We start from the raw sequence: 13859 nt of genomic DNA on the forward strand, positions 1-13859 counted from the left end.
AGCCTGGTTCTGTCGGAGGTTTCTTCCTGTTAAAAGGGAGTTTTTCCTTCCCACTGTCGCCAAAGTGCTGCTCATAGGGGTCATATGACTGTTGGGTTTGTCGGTCTGTGAAAATATTGTCTGACATTAAACCGTCAGGTTGGGGGCCGCTGGTCTACGATGCAAAGCGCCTTGAGGAGACTGTTGCTGTATAAATAAACGGGAGTTGAAATCAGAGTGCAGCTGATTTGTATTGTTCAGCAGAAATGGGATTAACTGTGGAACAGTCTATTCACCAGATTTGTTCTACTTCCTGAACAAAAGCTCACCAGAAGAGATCCAGCATAGCTTGCACAAATACCCGCGAGGGGGGGGGGACTACTGACCTCTGTCTGCCTGACTAGATTTAAATAAGGTAACATTTTTTGATTCTTGACCTTTTTGATGACACCTTGTACTACCCTTGAACTTCCAGCGGTTCCCTCTGACTCCTCCGGTCTGCACGATGAAGCATCCTCGGGTTGGACACTGAACCACAGTTTCATATGCATGTATGACTCTGTGCTATGAATATAATAAAGTGTTTTGTTCCCGACCACACACACGCATCTAACATATATAACATGAAGAGCTGTGTTTGGTGCTATTGTGTAAAACGACGAACGTCACATAGAAGAATTTACAAAAAGCCACCGTTCACTTCAGTTTGGTCACCGGCTCGATTCCACTCATTGTTTTCTGATTTATGGAAGCGTTTTTGTGGTTGGGTGTACCGCAAATGACTCCAAGTACTCCGTGGGAAAGTGAGACTGACTGTCACTGCATTTAGCAAACATCCCACATGTGGCCATGGACGGTTTGGATCTGACTTGCCCCACGTCACCGGTTCACACTGCCACAGCCAACGACCAGTTAGGCCGTTCTAGATGAAGAAAGCAAACTCCCGTCTATGTGAGGACTGCGTGGTGTATAAGGACGGAGTTCCTTCTAGCAAAGCGAGCGCCTCTGCTGCTGTACCTTGTCAAAGTCTTCCTGTGTGGCTCTCATCTCTTTCCAGGTCTTGTTGAGCAGCTGAATGCAGACGCAGAAAAGCTCCTCCATCAGCCGGTCCTGACTGAAGAAGATGGGGTGGTAGTCGGATCCCGTCTCCGAGGCTGTGAACAGACACAATAAATTAGAGCTTGAACAAGAACAAGCAGAGATCGCAGCGCGTAAGAGATCAGACTGACGTGGCTCTCCGATCCGAAGGATTTCACACAGGATGAGCGTGAGCTGGATGCTGCTCCTGGCAAAGGGACACTCGTGTTTGTCCTCTCGACTGCTGTTCTCCAAGACGAACTGAAGACAGAGCAGAAACTAAGCTGAATGTAACAAACGCAGCCGCTTACATGCACCCTGTCATCTTCAGACAGAAGTTTTCTATGTCTAACTAAACTGCAGATAAGTCCTGCTCACCCTGCTGTAGGCATCGGGATAACGCGCGGCAAAGTAATACATGGTGTCCAAAGCTAAGAGACCAGGAGGCGTTCGTGACAAGTCCTGACCGGGGTTACTATTATTCTGAAAGGGAGGAAGACAACAATGTTTCACAAATAAACGACAGAAAAGCTGCCAGACAAACAGTTACCGTGTACGATCTCACGCTTACAGAAAAGCCCAGTTTCCTGAACTCTTTAGCACAGAGCGAACGCCGGCGTTCGTGACTCAGACTGTTCTCGCTTTCCGTCTCGAACGCTGCCTGCCTCAGACCGTGAAGGATGTCTCTTTGTTCCTGAGGTGGAAACAGGCGGACACACAGTGGACTGTTAGAAACTTTACGTGTTTCTGAGCACGACAGAACATTAGAAAGGGTACTTTATTCATAAGATTTCAGGATTATAAATGTAAAAACATAAATGTGCAAACGTGGCTTTAACATGTCTGTGAAGGTCGTCGTAGTCTAAGGAGCTCGGAAAGAAAAGCGTCTGGACTCGGGCCTTACTCTCACACCTGAAGAAGCTTCTCGGATGAAACGCTTTTCTTTCCGAGCTCCCTGAATCCCGACCCGCTGTGTTGCAGCTCACCTGGCTGCAACAGTCCAGAGGCGTCCTCATGCGGGGCTCCTGGAGATTCAAGGTAACTGACTGTAGGACATAGAGGTAGTGGGCCATCTCGTCTTGGACTGAACCAGAACTGTGGATTATATTCTGCCAGAGACACGTTTGACATGAATACATTTTATATTTCATCATTATTAAAAGAATTTGTGAAACGTGATCGTGAAGATAATTTACCTTATATATGTACTGACGGACACTCTTCTTAGTCAGGAAATCAAACATATCCTGTAAAACAAGAAGAGCGTGTGTGTCACTGGACTGCAGAGACCTGCTTCTACCACCGGGTGGCGATATAGAGTCGACAGGCAGCGTAAGGCAGGAGGCTCAGCCTGAGGGACTTTGACCTCTGTGACGAAATCGCTGCTTGCTGGTACGTGCATCTCTGACTCAACCGCGTTTTTGTTCGCAACTATTTTGCTGATAAGAAGGGCGGGTTTGTTGACCTGATGTAAAAGTGAGGAAGTAACAAAGAGAGCCTGAGAGAAAAGAGCCGAATGAAGGAACCGTTTGTGCACATGGAGAGAGGAGCAGAGGGGCAGAAAGACTCGACTGTCTGCAGACGTTTGCAGCAGTGCCTGTGGGATTCTGACACGCATGAACAACAACTGTCCTTCACCCCGAGGCACATGTGCAACTACAGTCTTCTCAGATTATGAGATAAAAACAAAGAGAATGAAATTATTCCAGGAACAAGTGCAGGCTCCTGGTGCAGTCTGTTCTGCTACAGCCACCTTTTACCTGAGGGACGCCTACATCAGCTACACTGACACATACTTTCAGCCCACACATTCATAAGGTAATATATTCACACAAAGCATCAAGTTTAAATGTTTTTGATCCTTAAAAGCTGTCACTAGGACACATTTATGAGTGTCAGTGAAGAAGCACCTGAATCTTTTAAGGTTACTGATGATGAAGAGTATGCACGGTGCTGCCTGGAGGCAGACACCGAGCCAAACTAAAACACCTGATCATCTGCATGCTTTGAAGTTTTACTAGTGTGGAAAAGAGGAAGTGCATGAAAGGGTTGAAAAGCAGCAGAGGCACCTTTCGGTCCGAGTCTCCGGCTGTTTGCAGCAGGGCCATGAGTAAGGCCATGGCTTTGGTTTGTATCTGCTGATTTGTCCTGAAAAAGGTCAGAGACACACAAACATTATGTTTACAGCTTTGCAGCTACATGGAAATGCGTGCATGCTCCTTTAACAGATTTCAGTTCTCATATCACTACACTGCAGTAAAAACTGGACAGTTTACATATTTAAAACTTCCTGTTACAGAAACAATGCTGTGACTTACTGTCACCTCAATACAGCGCCGTTACTCTGACGCGTTTCACACGACACTATATTTATGTGCCAGATTAAGTGAAAGCAAATGATGCAGATTAATGATTTTGAACTTTAAGATGCAACAGACACCAAGCGAGTGACTTGTTGCGTGATGAACTACTTACACCTGAAGGTGAGCAATGAGCCGCTCCATGGTGATTTCCTGTTTGACATGCAGGAAAAGGCTGTGGCTGCTGAGCACCATGCTCTCCAGGATGTCCAAGCACACCTGCTGTATCGAGGCGTCGGTCGACTTGGCGTTCACAAAGCCGGCGATCTGAGGGAGAAACGTGAGCTTCAGAAAATCAAACTCGGAAAAAACACGCGAGAGGCGTGCGGAGAGCAGCGGAGACCTTTTTGATGAAGACAGAGGAGAGGTTCTCCCACGAAACGATCCCGTGATCCATCAGCTCCATGAAGCCCGTCAGCGTGTGCGTCATGATCACATTACTCCTGAATGACACAGTAAAAAGAGCGTGAGACATTCACACGGTCAGAGTCGGTGCTTTAAAGTCAGTAACAGTAACGTGTTGCATTGCTGAGAACTCAGCCAATCGTGTTGCTGCTACCATCACTTCAATGAATCAGTCGGTGATCTCTGACGAGGATACTAACTCATTAGAGTCTTCTACAATCTTGACCAATAAGAGGTGTCCGTCTCGGCTGATGAACTCCTGAGCAAAGGTCACGTCTGTTGAAACGCTCGCAAGTTCCTTCAGCGAATCGCAGCGCACGCCTGCGTCTGAGTTCTGGATACCCTTGAACAAATCCTCCGCGCAGCGGCCCTGAGTTCACCCACGCCAACGAAACAGACAGAGAAACACACACAGAGAAACACACACAGAGAAACACACACAGAGAAACACACACAGAAACACACCGGCTCAGAAAAATCATCCATGGAGCTCTGATGCGACAGTTTAGACTTCTGGAGTCGTAGTTTGTCAGCACGTAGCAGCATGTAGCCTCTCGCTGCGTCACTCAGAGGGAGAAGGGTGTGAAAAGGCTGCAGACTCACCGGTGCTTTGGTCAGACGCAGAATGCAGCCGTTCTTGATGTCCAGACGATTCTGCGACACAAACAAGCAGGCATGCAGACACGGAGAAAAGGTTTAAGAAGAACACCAAAAATAATCCGCGCACACATTTTGTTGCAGTTTTTGTGTCTATCAGAGGACGGCACGTCCAGGCGCAGAAGCTCAAGAAGTTCATTCCTCACATTATCAAAGAATGACTCATCCTGCATTTGTACTGTTTATTTACCAAAGCCCAAACAGACCGAGGTTAAAGCGGGTTAGCAGGCCGTCTGAGGCTCGGCTGCTGTTTGCACCACGACCCTGTTTGGCTTTTAAATCTAGAGCAGAACATATAAGACTGGATGCACGTGAACACAGACGTGACAAAATATTTCAGCCCACATTTACTCCTCATCTCCAATAAAGCATCTCAGTCGCTGCTCTTCATGCCACTTACAAACGAGCCGTGCAGCTTTGCATAAATGTCACAACCAAGAGCTTCTGCTGTTCTTCTTCTTAACATTTATTAAGCACAAAGTCAAATCTTTGCAATCAAGTCTGTGTTTTGTGAGTCTGCCTGTGCAGACAGGATGAACCCAGCACGTTAGCGGTTTTTGGTGGTCGGAGAAACAGAGCTCAGAGAAAACCACCGACCACCTCACTGCTGATAATATTAACACGCACATTCTGAAGTCAGACTGCCACTAAAGGCAGGAAACAATCAGCACCATTATTAGACTGCCTCAAATAAGTGTTCCACCGACTCGTCAAGAAGCCGACCTTAACCTCTTAAGCCCCAACGCCCCCTGATACGGGGGCAAAAGGCAGGAGATCAGGTAGGCTTGGGGCTTAAGAGGTTAAACTGAAACATCTGTGTTTAACTGCGTGATCGCTGCAAAGAACCGAAGCTCACCATCCCTACACTAACTGTACAGGAGCTGCAGAAGCCTCGTCTGCATCTTTCCTGTCTTATCTCAGAGAGCAGGGAAGCTTCAGCAGCTTTCAAGAGGAATCTGAGTGAAGCTGCTTCTCGCTGTAGCTTCTGTTTTTCCTGTTTCACGCTCGTCTTTGATGACTGAGCTCCAGGAGACGCTCGTAAACGCAGGCGAAGCGCTGACAAAGTAGTGATTCACTGATCTAGTGGCAGAGATAGATGCTTATCTCGTAACCATGGAAACATCTGGAAGGCTGAGGGTCTGGTACTCGACGTTTTTGCAGAAACCTGAGCCAACGACAGACGTTATGTTGACTGTTGCCGACTGACCGATTCGGTGATGTACATCTGCACTCCGTCAGCATACTGCAGGGCGTAGTTGTCGGACCCGGGGAGATTCCACCTACACACACACACACACACACACACTTCAGTGTGACCAATGAAGCACGATGATGTCAAAACGACCTCCACCCTCCATCAGACTTACCCGTCGCACACCTCCTTGATCACAGCAGACAGAGGTTTTTTCTGCAGAGACACAACAAAACAGCACTTAGTCACACATGCATGCAGACGCAGCATAAAGCCACACACCTGCTGCACAACTACCATGTTTCTCTGTCAGGGAGCCGAATCCATGCTTCAGTAATGACATGCTCTTATGGGATCGCGGTTCCACAACTATTCCCGCTGGCTGGAAGCCTTGTTTGCTGGGCAGAGGGAATCCTACAGCTCGCCGACACTTTGTGAACAATGTTGCCCTCGGTGCCCAGAGTCCTCTTACGGAAATAAAAGCCAGACTACTTCCATGTCTGCCTCTCAGCTATCCTGCTATTAGCGGTCAGCCCTGTGGTTACCCTGTCAAAATGTCTTCAGGTTCTGTGGTCAACCCAGTGGACGGTCTGTCATTAGTGGCAGCAAAGAGGGTCAACGAATCAGATGCGTCTGCTGGAAACGTTCGGGCCAATGGGAAGTTTTCCTGACGAGGTAGAATTGGTCGCGATTTAAAACGAAACTATTGTGTCAAGAAAGACCCAAAGTAACACTCCTCAATAACTTATTGTGACGCTTCCTCCAAGAATAATCCCGATGAGATTATCAGCTGTTCTGTTAGTGGGTGAAAGGCGCTGACTGGGAACCTGTTTAAGCCGACGCTAGTGTGCAACTCCTCACAGCCCTGCTGTTCACTACACTTCACTGTCTTGCGCAAGGAAACAACTTCCCCCAAGTTTCTGGGAAACATATGGAAAACTTCTCCACAATCACACATAGTGCAAGCTGGAGGGGAAAGACGTGTGCACAGAAACACTTTTTACTTTAGTAACAAAGCTTTCACACTTTTATGGCTCATATCAACACAAAACCCCAGAACGAGTAACAACTGTATTAATAACAACATGTTCACGTGAAACAGTCACTCCCAGGGCACGAGACAGACCGCAGAGTCCGGTCATGTGAGTCGCCAACAAGAGCGACTGAGAGGAAGCTGAAAACTCACATCAGTGCATCACTGTGGAAATTTGAAGTGAAGGCAGAGTGCGTCATTTTAACACACGCAGGGAGAAAGTGTGAAAGGGGCGTGGCTTCTGTGATATTATATCAATATGTGCTTTCATGTAGTCAGTGTTGGGAAGGTTACTTTTAAAATGTATTCCATTACAGATTACAGATTACATGCCCCAAAATGTATTCTGTAACGTATTCCGTTACGTTACTCAATGAGAGTAACGTATTCTGAATACTTTGGATTACTTAATATATTATCATGCTGTTTACAACTACATGAATGTACTATTGCTGTGATTTATTACTGTTACTGAAGGTCCGCGGCTCCGAACCGTAGTAAAGGGACCTCTGGCTAATACGTCGGGTTCATGTCGGCTTGTAGCTGAAAACTAGCTTTACTTTGTTGTCTGGGTCAACTTTGCTAGCAGAGACAGAGAGAGGCGTTGAAAGGCTGCTCCAACAGAACTTATTGTTTCAGAGGAAAACACGAACACGGTGTACAGTCGAGTCTTAATAGCTTACTTACAGCTGGGCTCGTCAGGCTCTCTTCTTGGCTGCAGTGGTTATTATTATATTTACATGCTTCCAGCTCCCGTTTCTGCTCGATGACAGCTCGTACTTTTCCTTTTTCTCCCTCCCTCGCTCACAGACACATAACGGGTATGGCAGTCCATTCTCCCTGCAGCACGGACTACACTGCCCATGATGCTACATTCTTTAGAGCTATACCTGTAGCATTCTGCCTGTTAGCTTAGCACAACAACAACAAAAAGGCCTCTCTCACCCAGGAAACACGCAGAGAGAGAGCGTCACCCTGTAACCATGGTAACTGTAACGCTGCCTGGAACAACAGAACAAAACCCAAACAGTCCTGACCCGCCACAATATGAAACAGGGAAGTACCGCCGTGTAATCCATTTATTTCAACAAAGTAACTGTATTCTAAATACCACCTTTTTAAACGGTAACTGTAACGGAATACAGTTACTCATATTTTGTATTTTAAATACGTCACGGCGGTACATGTACTCCGTTACTCCCCAACACTGCATGTAGTTCATGTAGGTGCAGCGGGAAGTGAGAACATTTGAGTTTAACTGTTAGTCTGACATCGCGTTTACAGTCGGGAGCTAAAGTGTTATTCTGACAGCTAATTTAAACATTTCATGTTACAGCAGCTGTTTCAAACCACAGCGGTGAGGAAGTGGGGGATCATCACCATCGACACACACACACACACACCTAAAAGTGCCAATATTATTAGTGTCTTTCAGTTTCTAGAGTCATGATTAACTCACCTCTCCCTCTCTCCCTCTCCCCCCCTCTCTCTCTCTCTGTTGTTGAACTGACACGAGCAGGAGTGGGCGGAGCCTTCATAGACACACGGGCCAATATGGCGACACCTTTTTATTCCCCCCCAGCAAGAAAATGCCCAACACTGTTCAGATGAATGCACGTCTCTGTGGTCTGACGTTGGCTGCAGCCTTTCGTCCTGTGACTCATCAGTGCTGCTGTGAATGTGCCAGAAAGTCTCAGCTCTGCTGGACTAAAACCAACCTGAATTAATCGACCACGTTACCTGATGCAACCTGACTGAAACATGTCACAACCTGGAGTTCAATCAGAGCCTTTGCATTTTGACCAACTCTCTGATAAAATGTGTTCACAATGGCTGCAGAACAAAGTGGTTAAGGTTCCCCTGTTTGATTCCACCGAGCAGCTTTATATTCACCAGGATGCTGACGGTGCAACAAACAGTGTAAAATGTGAGCTGAGGGTCACAGCTCTGCCAGGTCCTCACGCGCCATCATTCCTGCACAATCTCATCTTTTCTTACACAAAAACTCCCAAAATGTCAGAAATATAAGATCAGGAAACTCTTCTAAGTCGTCCCTTTTCACACGTAGCATCGAGAGAGCGACGGCTTCACTACGAGCCGACTTTCTCACACAGAAACAGTCAGATCACACGCATTAAAGAAAGTTTAATGTTGCTGCATCAGACGTTTGCACGATCGTAGGGCTGCGGTGCACGTGTGAAAACGGCTTTCAACTCTACCAAGACACGTAAATGAGGTAAGATGCTCCGTGGAGGGAAACAAAGTCCCCCTGTGGTTTAAAGCACATCAGACACTCAGCGTGACAGACGGCGTTATTTTAACCAACCAGAGCGTGACGGACGTTATCAGTTAAAAGTGTGCATTACCTGGTCCAGTTGTATGAGCTGGGGGTAGGCCCCAGGCATCTGGATGGCTATCTTCACGATGTCCTTCTGCTGCGGCATGACGGCCCCTCGTGGTTACACCGCTATTCAGCTGCTAACGAGAAAACAGAGATATTGGGCACCTGTGGCATTTATATGAAATACATTGTGTCCCATTTAAGAACCATGTGACCAAAATGGACTCGAGTTTGCACAAAAAACGAGTCTCCGTCATTTCGACAACAGAAAGGTGGAAAACGAGTGAAAGCTGACAGTCTGTGAATCTCATGGCTTCCTCGTGTTGATCCAACAACGTTTTCAACATGAAGCTGCAGAACGCGGCGGTTCCTCTTTCACCGTTTATTTATGGAGAGCTGAGTGAAGCTGAAACAGGTGACCTGCCCGTACAGGCAGCTCCAGTCCTTCCATCGTTCTTCTCACTTCCTCCTCGGCTCTGAGACTTTTCCCAGAGGATAAAGAAGCTTCAAACCCTTCCTCGTCCTCCTCCTCAGCCTCTCCACACATGGACAACACACACAGTCTGATGTTGAGTCTTCTGTACTGGCTTGGTGTGATTAACAGCCCAGCCTGCGCTCGATCTCTTGGATGGTTTTTGCATCCTGTTACTTTCAGCCTCAAAAAGAAAGCTCACAGTTCACAGCCGCATGCTTCGAGGCCTCCTCGCCTCCCTGAGGCACTGTCTGATAAAAAAGGCCGTTTTAAGTGACGATAAGAATCCAGCCGATACCTGGATGTCACCTGTCAAACATCCATCTTTGTTTGGGGGTAATTCACATGGACTAGATGGAAGGAGAAGTCTGAAGGGCTAAACCTGTTTGGGTACGTTGGATGTGGTGCCAAAGGTCAACTTCCCTTTGAAAATAAAGTATTAATCTTAATAGAGATTTATAGAAACTGAGGTCTACTCAGCGTCTGACTGATCGAATTCAAAGGCCAACCTGTCACGCTACGGTTTTATTAACAATAACTGAGTACCTGCGGTTTTTAAGCCGTCCAAGCTGCTTAATGAAGAATGTGAAACTGAGCCGTGTAGGCTACTTGCTGTGGTTACTGCTTCGGCTGCAAAGAACTAACCAAACAACTACATAAATTGTGTCATATAGCACAGCTTTGACTACACCAGTTTCCTCATCAGCCTGCAAGTGGAAACTGAACTTAACTTCAGGTCTGGGTGTCAAAATCCAACATTTCAATAGAAAAATGACGAGTACATCAGTCAAAGCGCTGTAATAGTGAAACTTGGCACAAAGTTTCCTTTTTCCCAGTGAGCACATCATCAGGTCGACACTGACTGGCGTCGTAAGTTACAATAAGACACCACTAATAGCAGGATAACGATGTTGTGATGATAAATACAGAGAGGATGGTGGCGCTCACAGTAAACACGCGACCTGCTTGGCGTTATTTACGTCATCAAATATAATTGGGTCACTTTCTCTCAAATCAGCCAGTTTTTAAAACGTTTTCTGCTCAAGCGTCTAAAAACAAAGAGACAAAGAGCAGAAGTTCTCTGGGAGGAAATGCATGGTTGATGCCAGAGGTCAGCGATAATGGCCAATGCTTCCAGCTGAACAGTAACTCAAATAACCACGTCACAATCAAGGTAAGCAGAAGAGAGTTTGCACAACACATCGGACCTTGAAGCAGATGACCACAGCACGTGGCGCTCCTGTCAGCTGAGAACAGGAAACTGAGGCTGCAGCTCACACGGGCTCACCAAAGCTTGACGACAGCAGATTGGAAAAATGCTGCACGGTCTGATGAGTCTCGATGTCGGGGATATTTTCTTAGCACACTTTGGGGCTCTCGGTACCATCGTCTAAACGCCACAGCGAGTACTGTAGCAGACCACGTCCGGCTATTTATGACCACAGTGTGCAGGTCCTCTGATGATTGCTCGCAGCAGGACATTGTGTCATGTGTCAAATCATTGCAAGCTGCTTTCTTGAACATGACAGTGAGTTCAGAGCACTGCAAAGATTCATGGAGGAGCTGGAAACATCCTGAGGTTTTGGTCCACGTTGACAAAGTAGCTGCAGATCCATGATGTGAGAGTCACCTTCAACCACATCCCCACGACGCTGTGCTTGGATGAGATCTGGTGACTGTGAGGGTTATTTGGGACTCTGAAGGCACAAGGGGCTTCAACCCAGCACTACGACAACATTATCTGACACTGTGACTCTGTACAAGAATAATCTGTAGACCAGAGCATTCAAAGCTCACAGCTTTGCAACACTGCTGTCACATCTATAAGCAAACTATACGATCTATCAGAAAGCAGGAAGTGAGGTTGTAGACAAATGTGGCCTGGCAACAGGAATAGAACATCACAGTTCATCTCGATCAGAAGCTTGAATATTGATCTAATCTGAGCAGACTAGAGCTCCGAGCTTACTCGCTCACCGTGGCCTGTCCAGGACGGAGATCAGCCTGCATTCCTGTCATCCAAGAAGAATCAACTTAAGCTAATCCTTTAAGCATTTCCTACAAAGTGGTTTTAAAGTGTCTGAATTGATTTTATACAGCTTTACATTTAACGTATTAATGGTCAGGAACACGACACGATGGCAGAAACACAAATTAGAATAAATTAAAACCTCTCATTAATAGAAGTTACCATTTCTTTAGGGGAACTAACCTCCCCAGACAAGGAAAGATGAACTAAAAGATGTTTTTTTGCATTTTTAACTAAACCCAACTTGGTTGTATCGAAAGTTAAAAAGCTGCTGATCAGCAAAACTGTGTAAGCTGCTTCATTTACTCAGGAAAAGAGGGAAGCTTTCATGTGAGGCTCCAGCAGAGGTTAACCACCAGTGCGTGCTTGCCTCAGTCTGTACCTGTCTGTGCCTGTCTGTGATGCCCCCCAGAATTAACCGAGTGGAAGCTGAAACCACACCCACTGTCTGGCTTAAAACAGAAGAGAAGTTGAGGTTTAACTTTAGTACTCTACATGTAATGATCCCAGTTAACAAAAATCCTTTAATAAGCTGAACAACTGGTCAAATAAGAGATTAGCCAATCTTTAAAAGACACAAAAAAGCCTCAGCGGTGTAATACATGTGGATAATAGCTGCTTCCATCTGACAGCCAAAGACAAGACATGGTTCATTTTACAGGCTACTCAAACCCATTTATGTGTAAATCAAAGAAGAAGAAGAAAAATCAGCCTTGCTGCGGTTAATCAGATACAATTTTCTGCTTTTCTGAACGGAAGTTGTTAGAAATGTAACAACAAACAGGTCGTTATAATATGGGAAGTTCCAGCTGCTACAATAGCCGAGAGAGAGCACATCTCTGTGCGCACTCGCTCACTGTGCAGCTGGAATAGGTGTGCGGAGTTTGAACTGCGCAGACCATTAAAAACATAAATGCATTTAAAGGAGATGATGTCAGACAGATTAGAGCCACATTCAGCTGTCACCGTCTATATTCAGTGAGCGGTTTGCTTCGTTAGGCTTAAAACCACAAGCAGGCTCAGAGCTTTTGTTAGCCTGCAGATCCTGTGTGTGTGTGTGTGTGTGTGTGTGTGTGTGTGTCTGAGACCCCCTGGACTGGCAGACCCCCCACTGTGGAAGTGTGTATGTAGGGAGGGAAGAGCTCAGCTGCCTGGAATTCCTGACCTGACAGAGTCGCACATACACTCGGTAAATCTCAAATGCTACAGGTTTCCAAGAAAAGGGATTTATATGGTAGAGAAAACTGGAAGCTGCCTTTTTAAATAAAAATAAAAAACAGAAACACTTATATTCGGAGTTTTTCTTATAATAATTAAGAATAAGACAATTGTGCTTTACATATAGCACATGTCAGTTAAGTAAAGTCATGTGTTGCTGCATTAAGTTAGCAGCCAAACAATGTTTTAGTTAAAAGTAGTTAAAAAATAAGTTAAAAGTGAACCTAATCTGATATGAGCGAGTTGGAAACAGTCAACACAATAATTGTGAAAGAAATGTGAGCACAGCTTTCTTTTTCCCTGAATCCTACCTGGTATGAGAAGACGAGTCAAGAGCTACTATCCTGCAGGAACCGCCGCAGTCGGACCGAGAAACATTTGCAGCTCCTTTTTTACTCTTCAGGAGGAACCGAGTCGGTCCGCGGAGGTGTGTCCCCTATAAACACATCCGACCGCTGACTAAATCTGTACCAGCGTCTCTGCAAAAAGTTTTAACTATGATAAGTTGACCTAAAAGTTCCGGGTCGGCTGGAGACTCTTGGTCGAGCGTTTTTTCTGGGGTTTTTTTTTTTTGGGAGTCAATCGTCTCTGATTAACAAACCAGTTTCCGATTTGGATTTTCACAATAAAACACCTCCCGCGTTTCACATTAATTGAACGTTTAAATTGAAAATAAAACTAGAGATAAGGAAGAGAAAAATTTAAATGGGAACAATAACCAACGCCATATATTATTTTATATTTTGCTACTTTATTGTTCATGCAGGAAACCTTTGACCGTCACGTTTTTTTCTTTCGAGCGATACAGTGCTTTTGCTTTGAAACTAAAACGACATACATACCGGATGTGTCGTTGCTGCTTATGGTGACTTCTATCATATTTTCTTTCACATTTCTTCACTAGCACATAAAATTGAATTCAAAGTTCCGGTGGCGTACAGCTGGTTACAGCCGCCCCCTGCTGTCGCCTCACAGTCCAGCAGAAAGACTTCTGTTTGTATCAGGATAATGTCAGAAAAAAAGGAAGCAGAAAGACCTCTTCCTGTCCTGCTAAAGTGCTATCAAGATATTGCTGATCATGTTCCCCTTATATGCG

At 45.8% G+C, this 13859-nt stretch overlaps 1 protein-coding gene across 3 annotated transcripts in view; it reads right to left on the minus strand.

Moving 5' to 3' along the window:
- Positions 1–13325, minus strand: part of elmo3 (engulfment and cell motility 3) — a 25716-nt gene extending 12391 nt beyond the window's left edge. For 2 of the 3 annotated variants that reach the window (XR_015719214.1, XM_087842794.1), the window contains exons 1-15: positions 13075–13325; positions 9070–9181; positions 5846–5886; positions 5686–5758; positions 4425–4475; positions 4022–4191; positions 3760–3859; positions 3532–3683; positions 3126–3204; positions 2253–2303; positions 2043–2165; positions 1628–1750; positions 1435–1539; positions 1209–1317; positions 997–1133 (exon numbers count right to left, since the gene is read on the minus strand). Coding sequence is in view for 2 of the 3 variants with exons in the window: in XM_087842794.1 (XP_087698920.1) it covers positions 997–1133; positions 1209–1317; positions 1435–1539; positions 1628–1750; positions 2043–2165; positions 2253–2303; positions 3126–3204; positions 3532–3683; positions 3760–3859; positions 4022–4191; positions 4425–4475; positions 5686–5758; positions 5846–5886; positions 9070–9147 (1392 nt within the window). In the remaining variant the exon portion in view is untranslated. The remainder of the gene's footprint in view (positions 1–996; positions 1134–1208; positions 1318–1434; positions 1540–1627; positions 1751–2042; positions 2166–2252; positions 2304–3125; positions 3205–3531; positions 3684–3759; positions 3860–4021; positions 4192–4424; positions 4476–5685; positions 5759–5845; positions 5887–9069; positions 9182–13074) is intronic. The other variant, XM_087842795.1, reaches the window with a different exon arrangement.
- Positions 13326–13859: the final 534 nt, after the last annotated feature.

This window comes from Neolamprologus brichardi, chromosome 7, assembly GCF_056152115.1.
Source record: "Neolamprologus brichardi isolate AB-2024 chromosome 7, ASM5615211v1, whole genome shotgun sequence".
NCBI lineage: Eukaryota > Metazoa > Chordata > Actinopteri > Cichliformes > Cichlidae > Neolamprologus > Neolamprologus brichardi.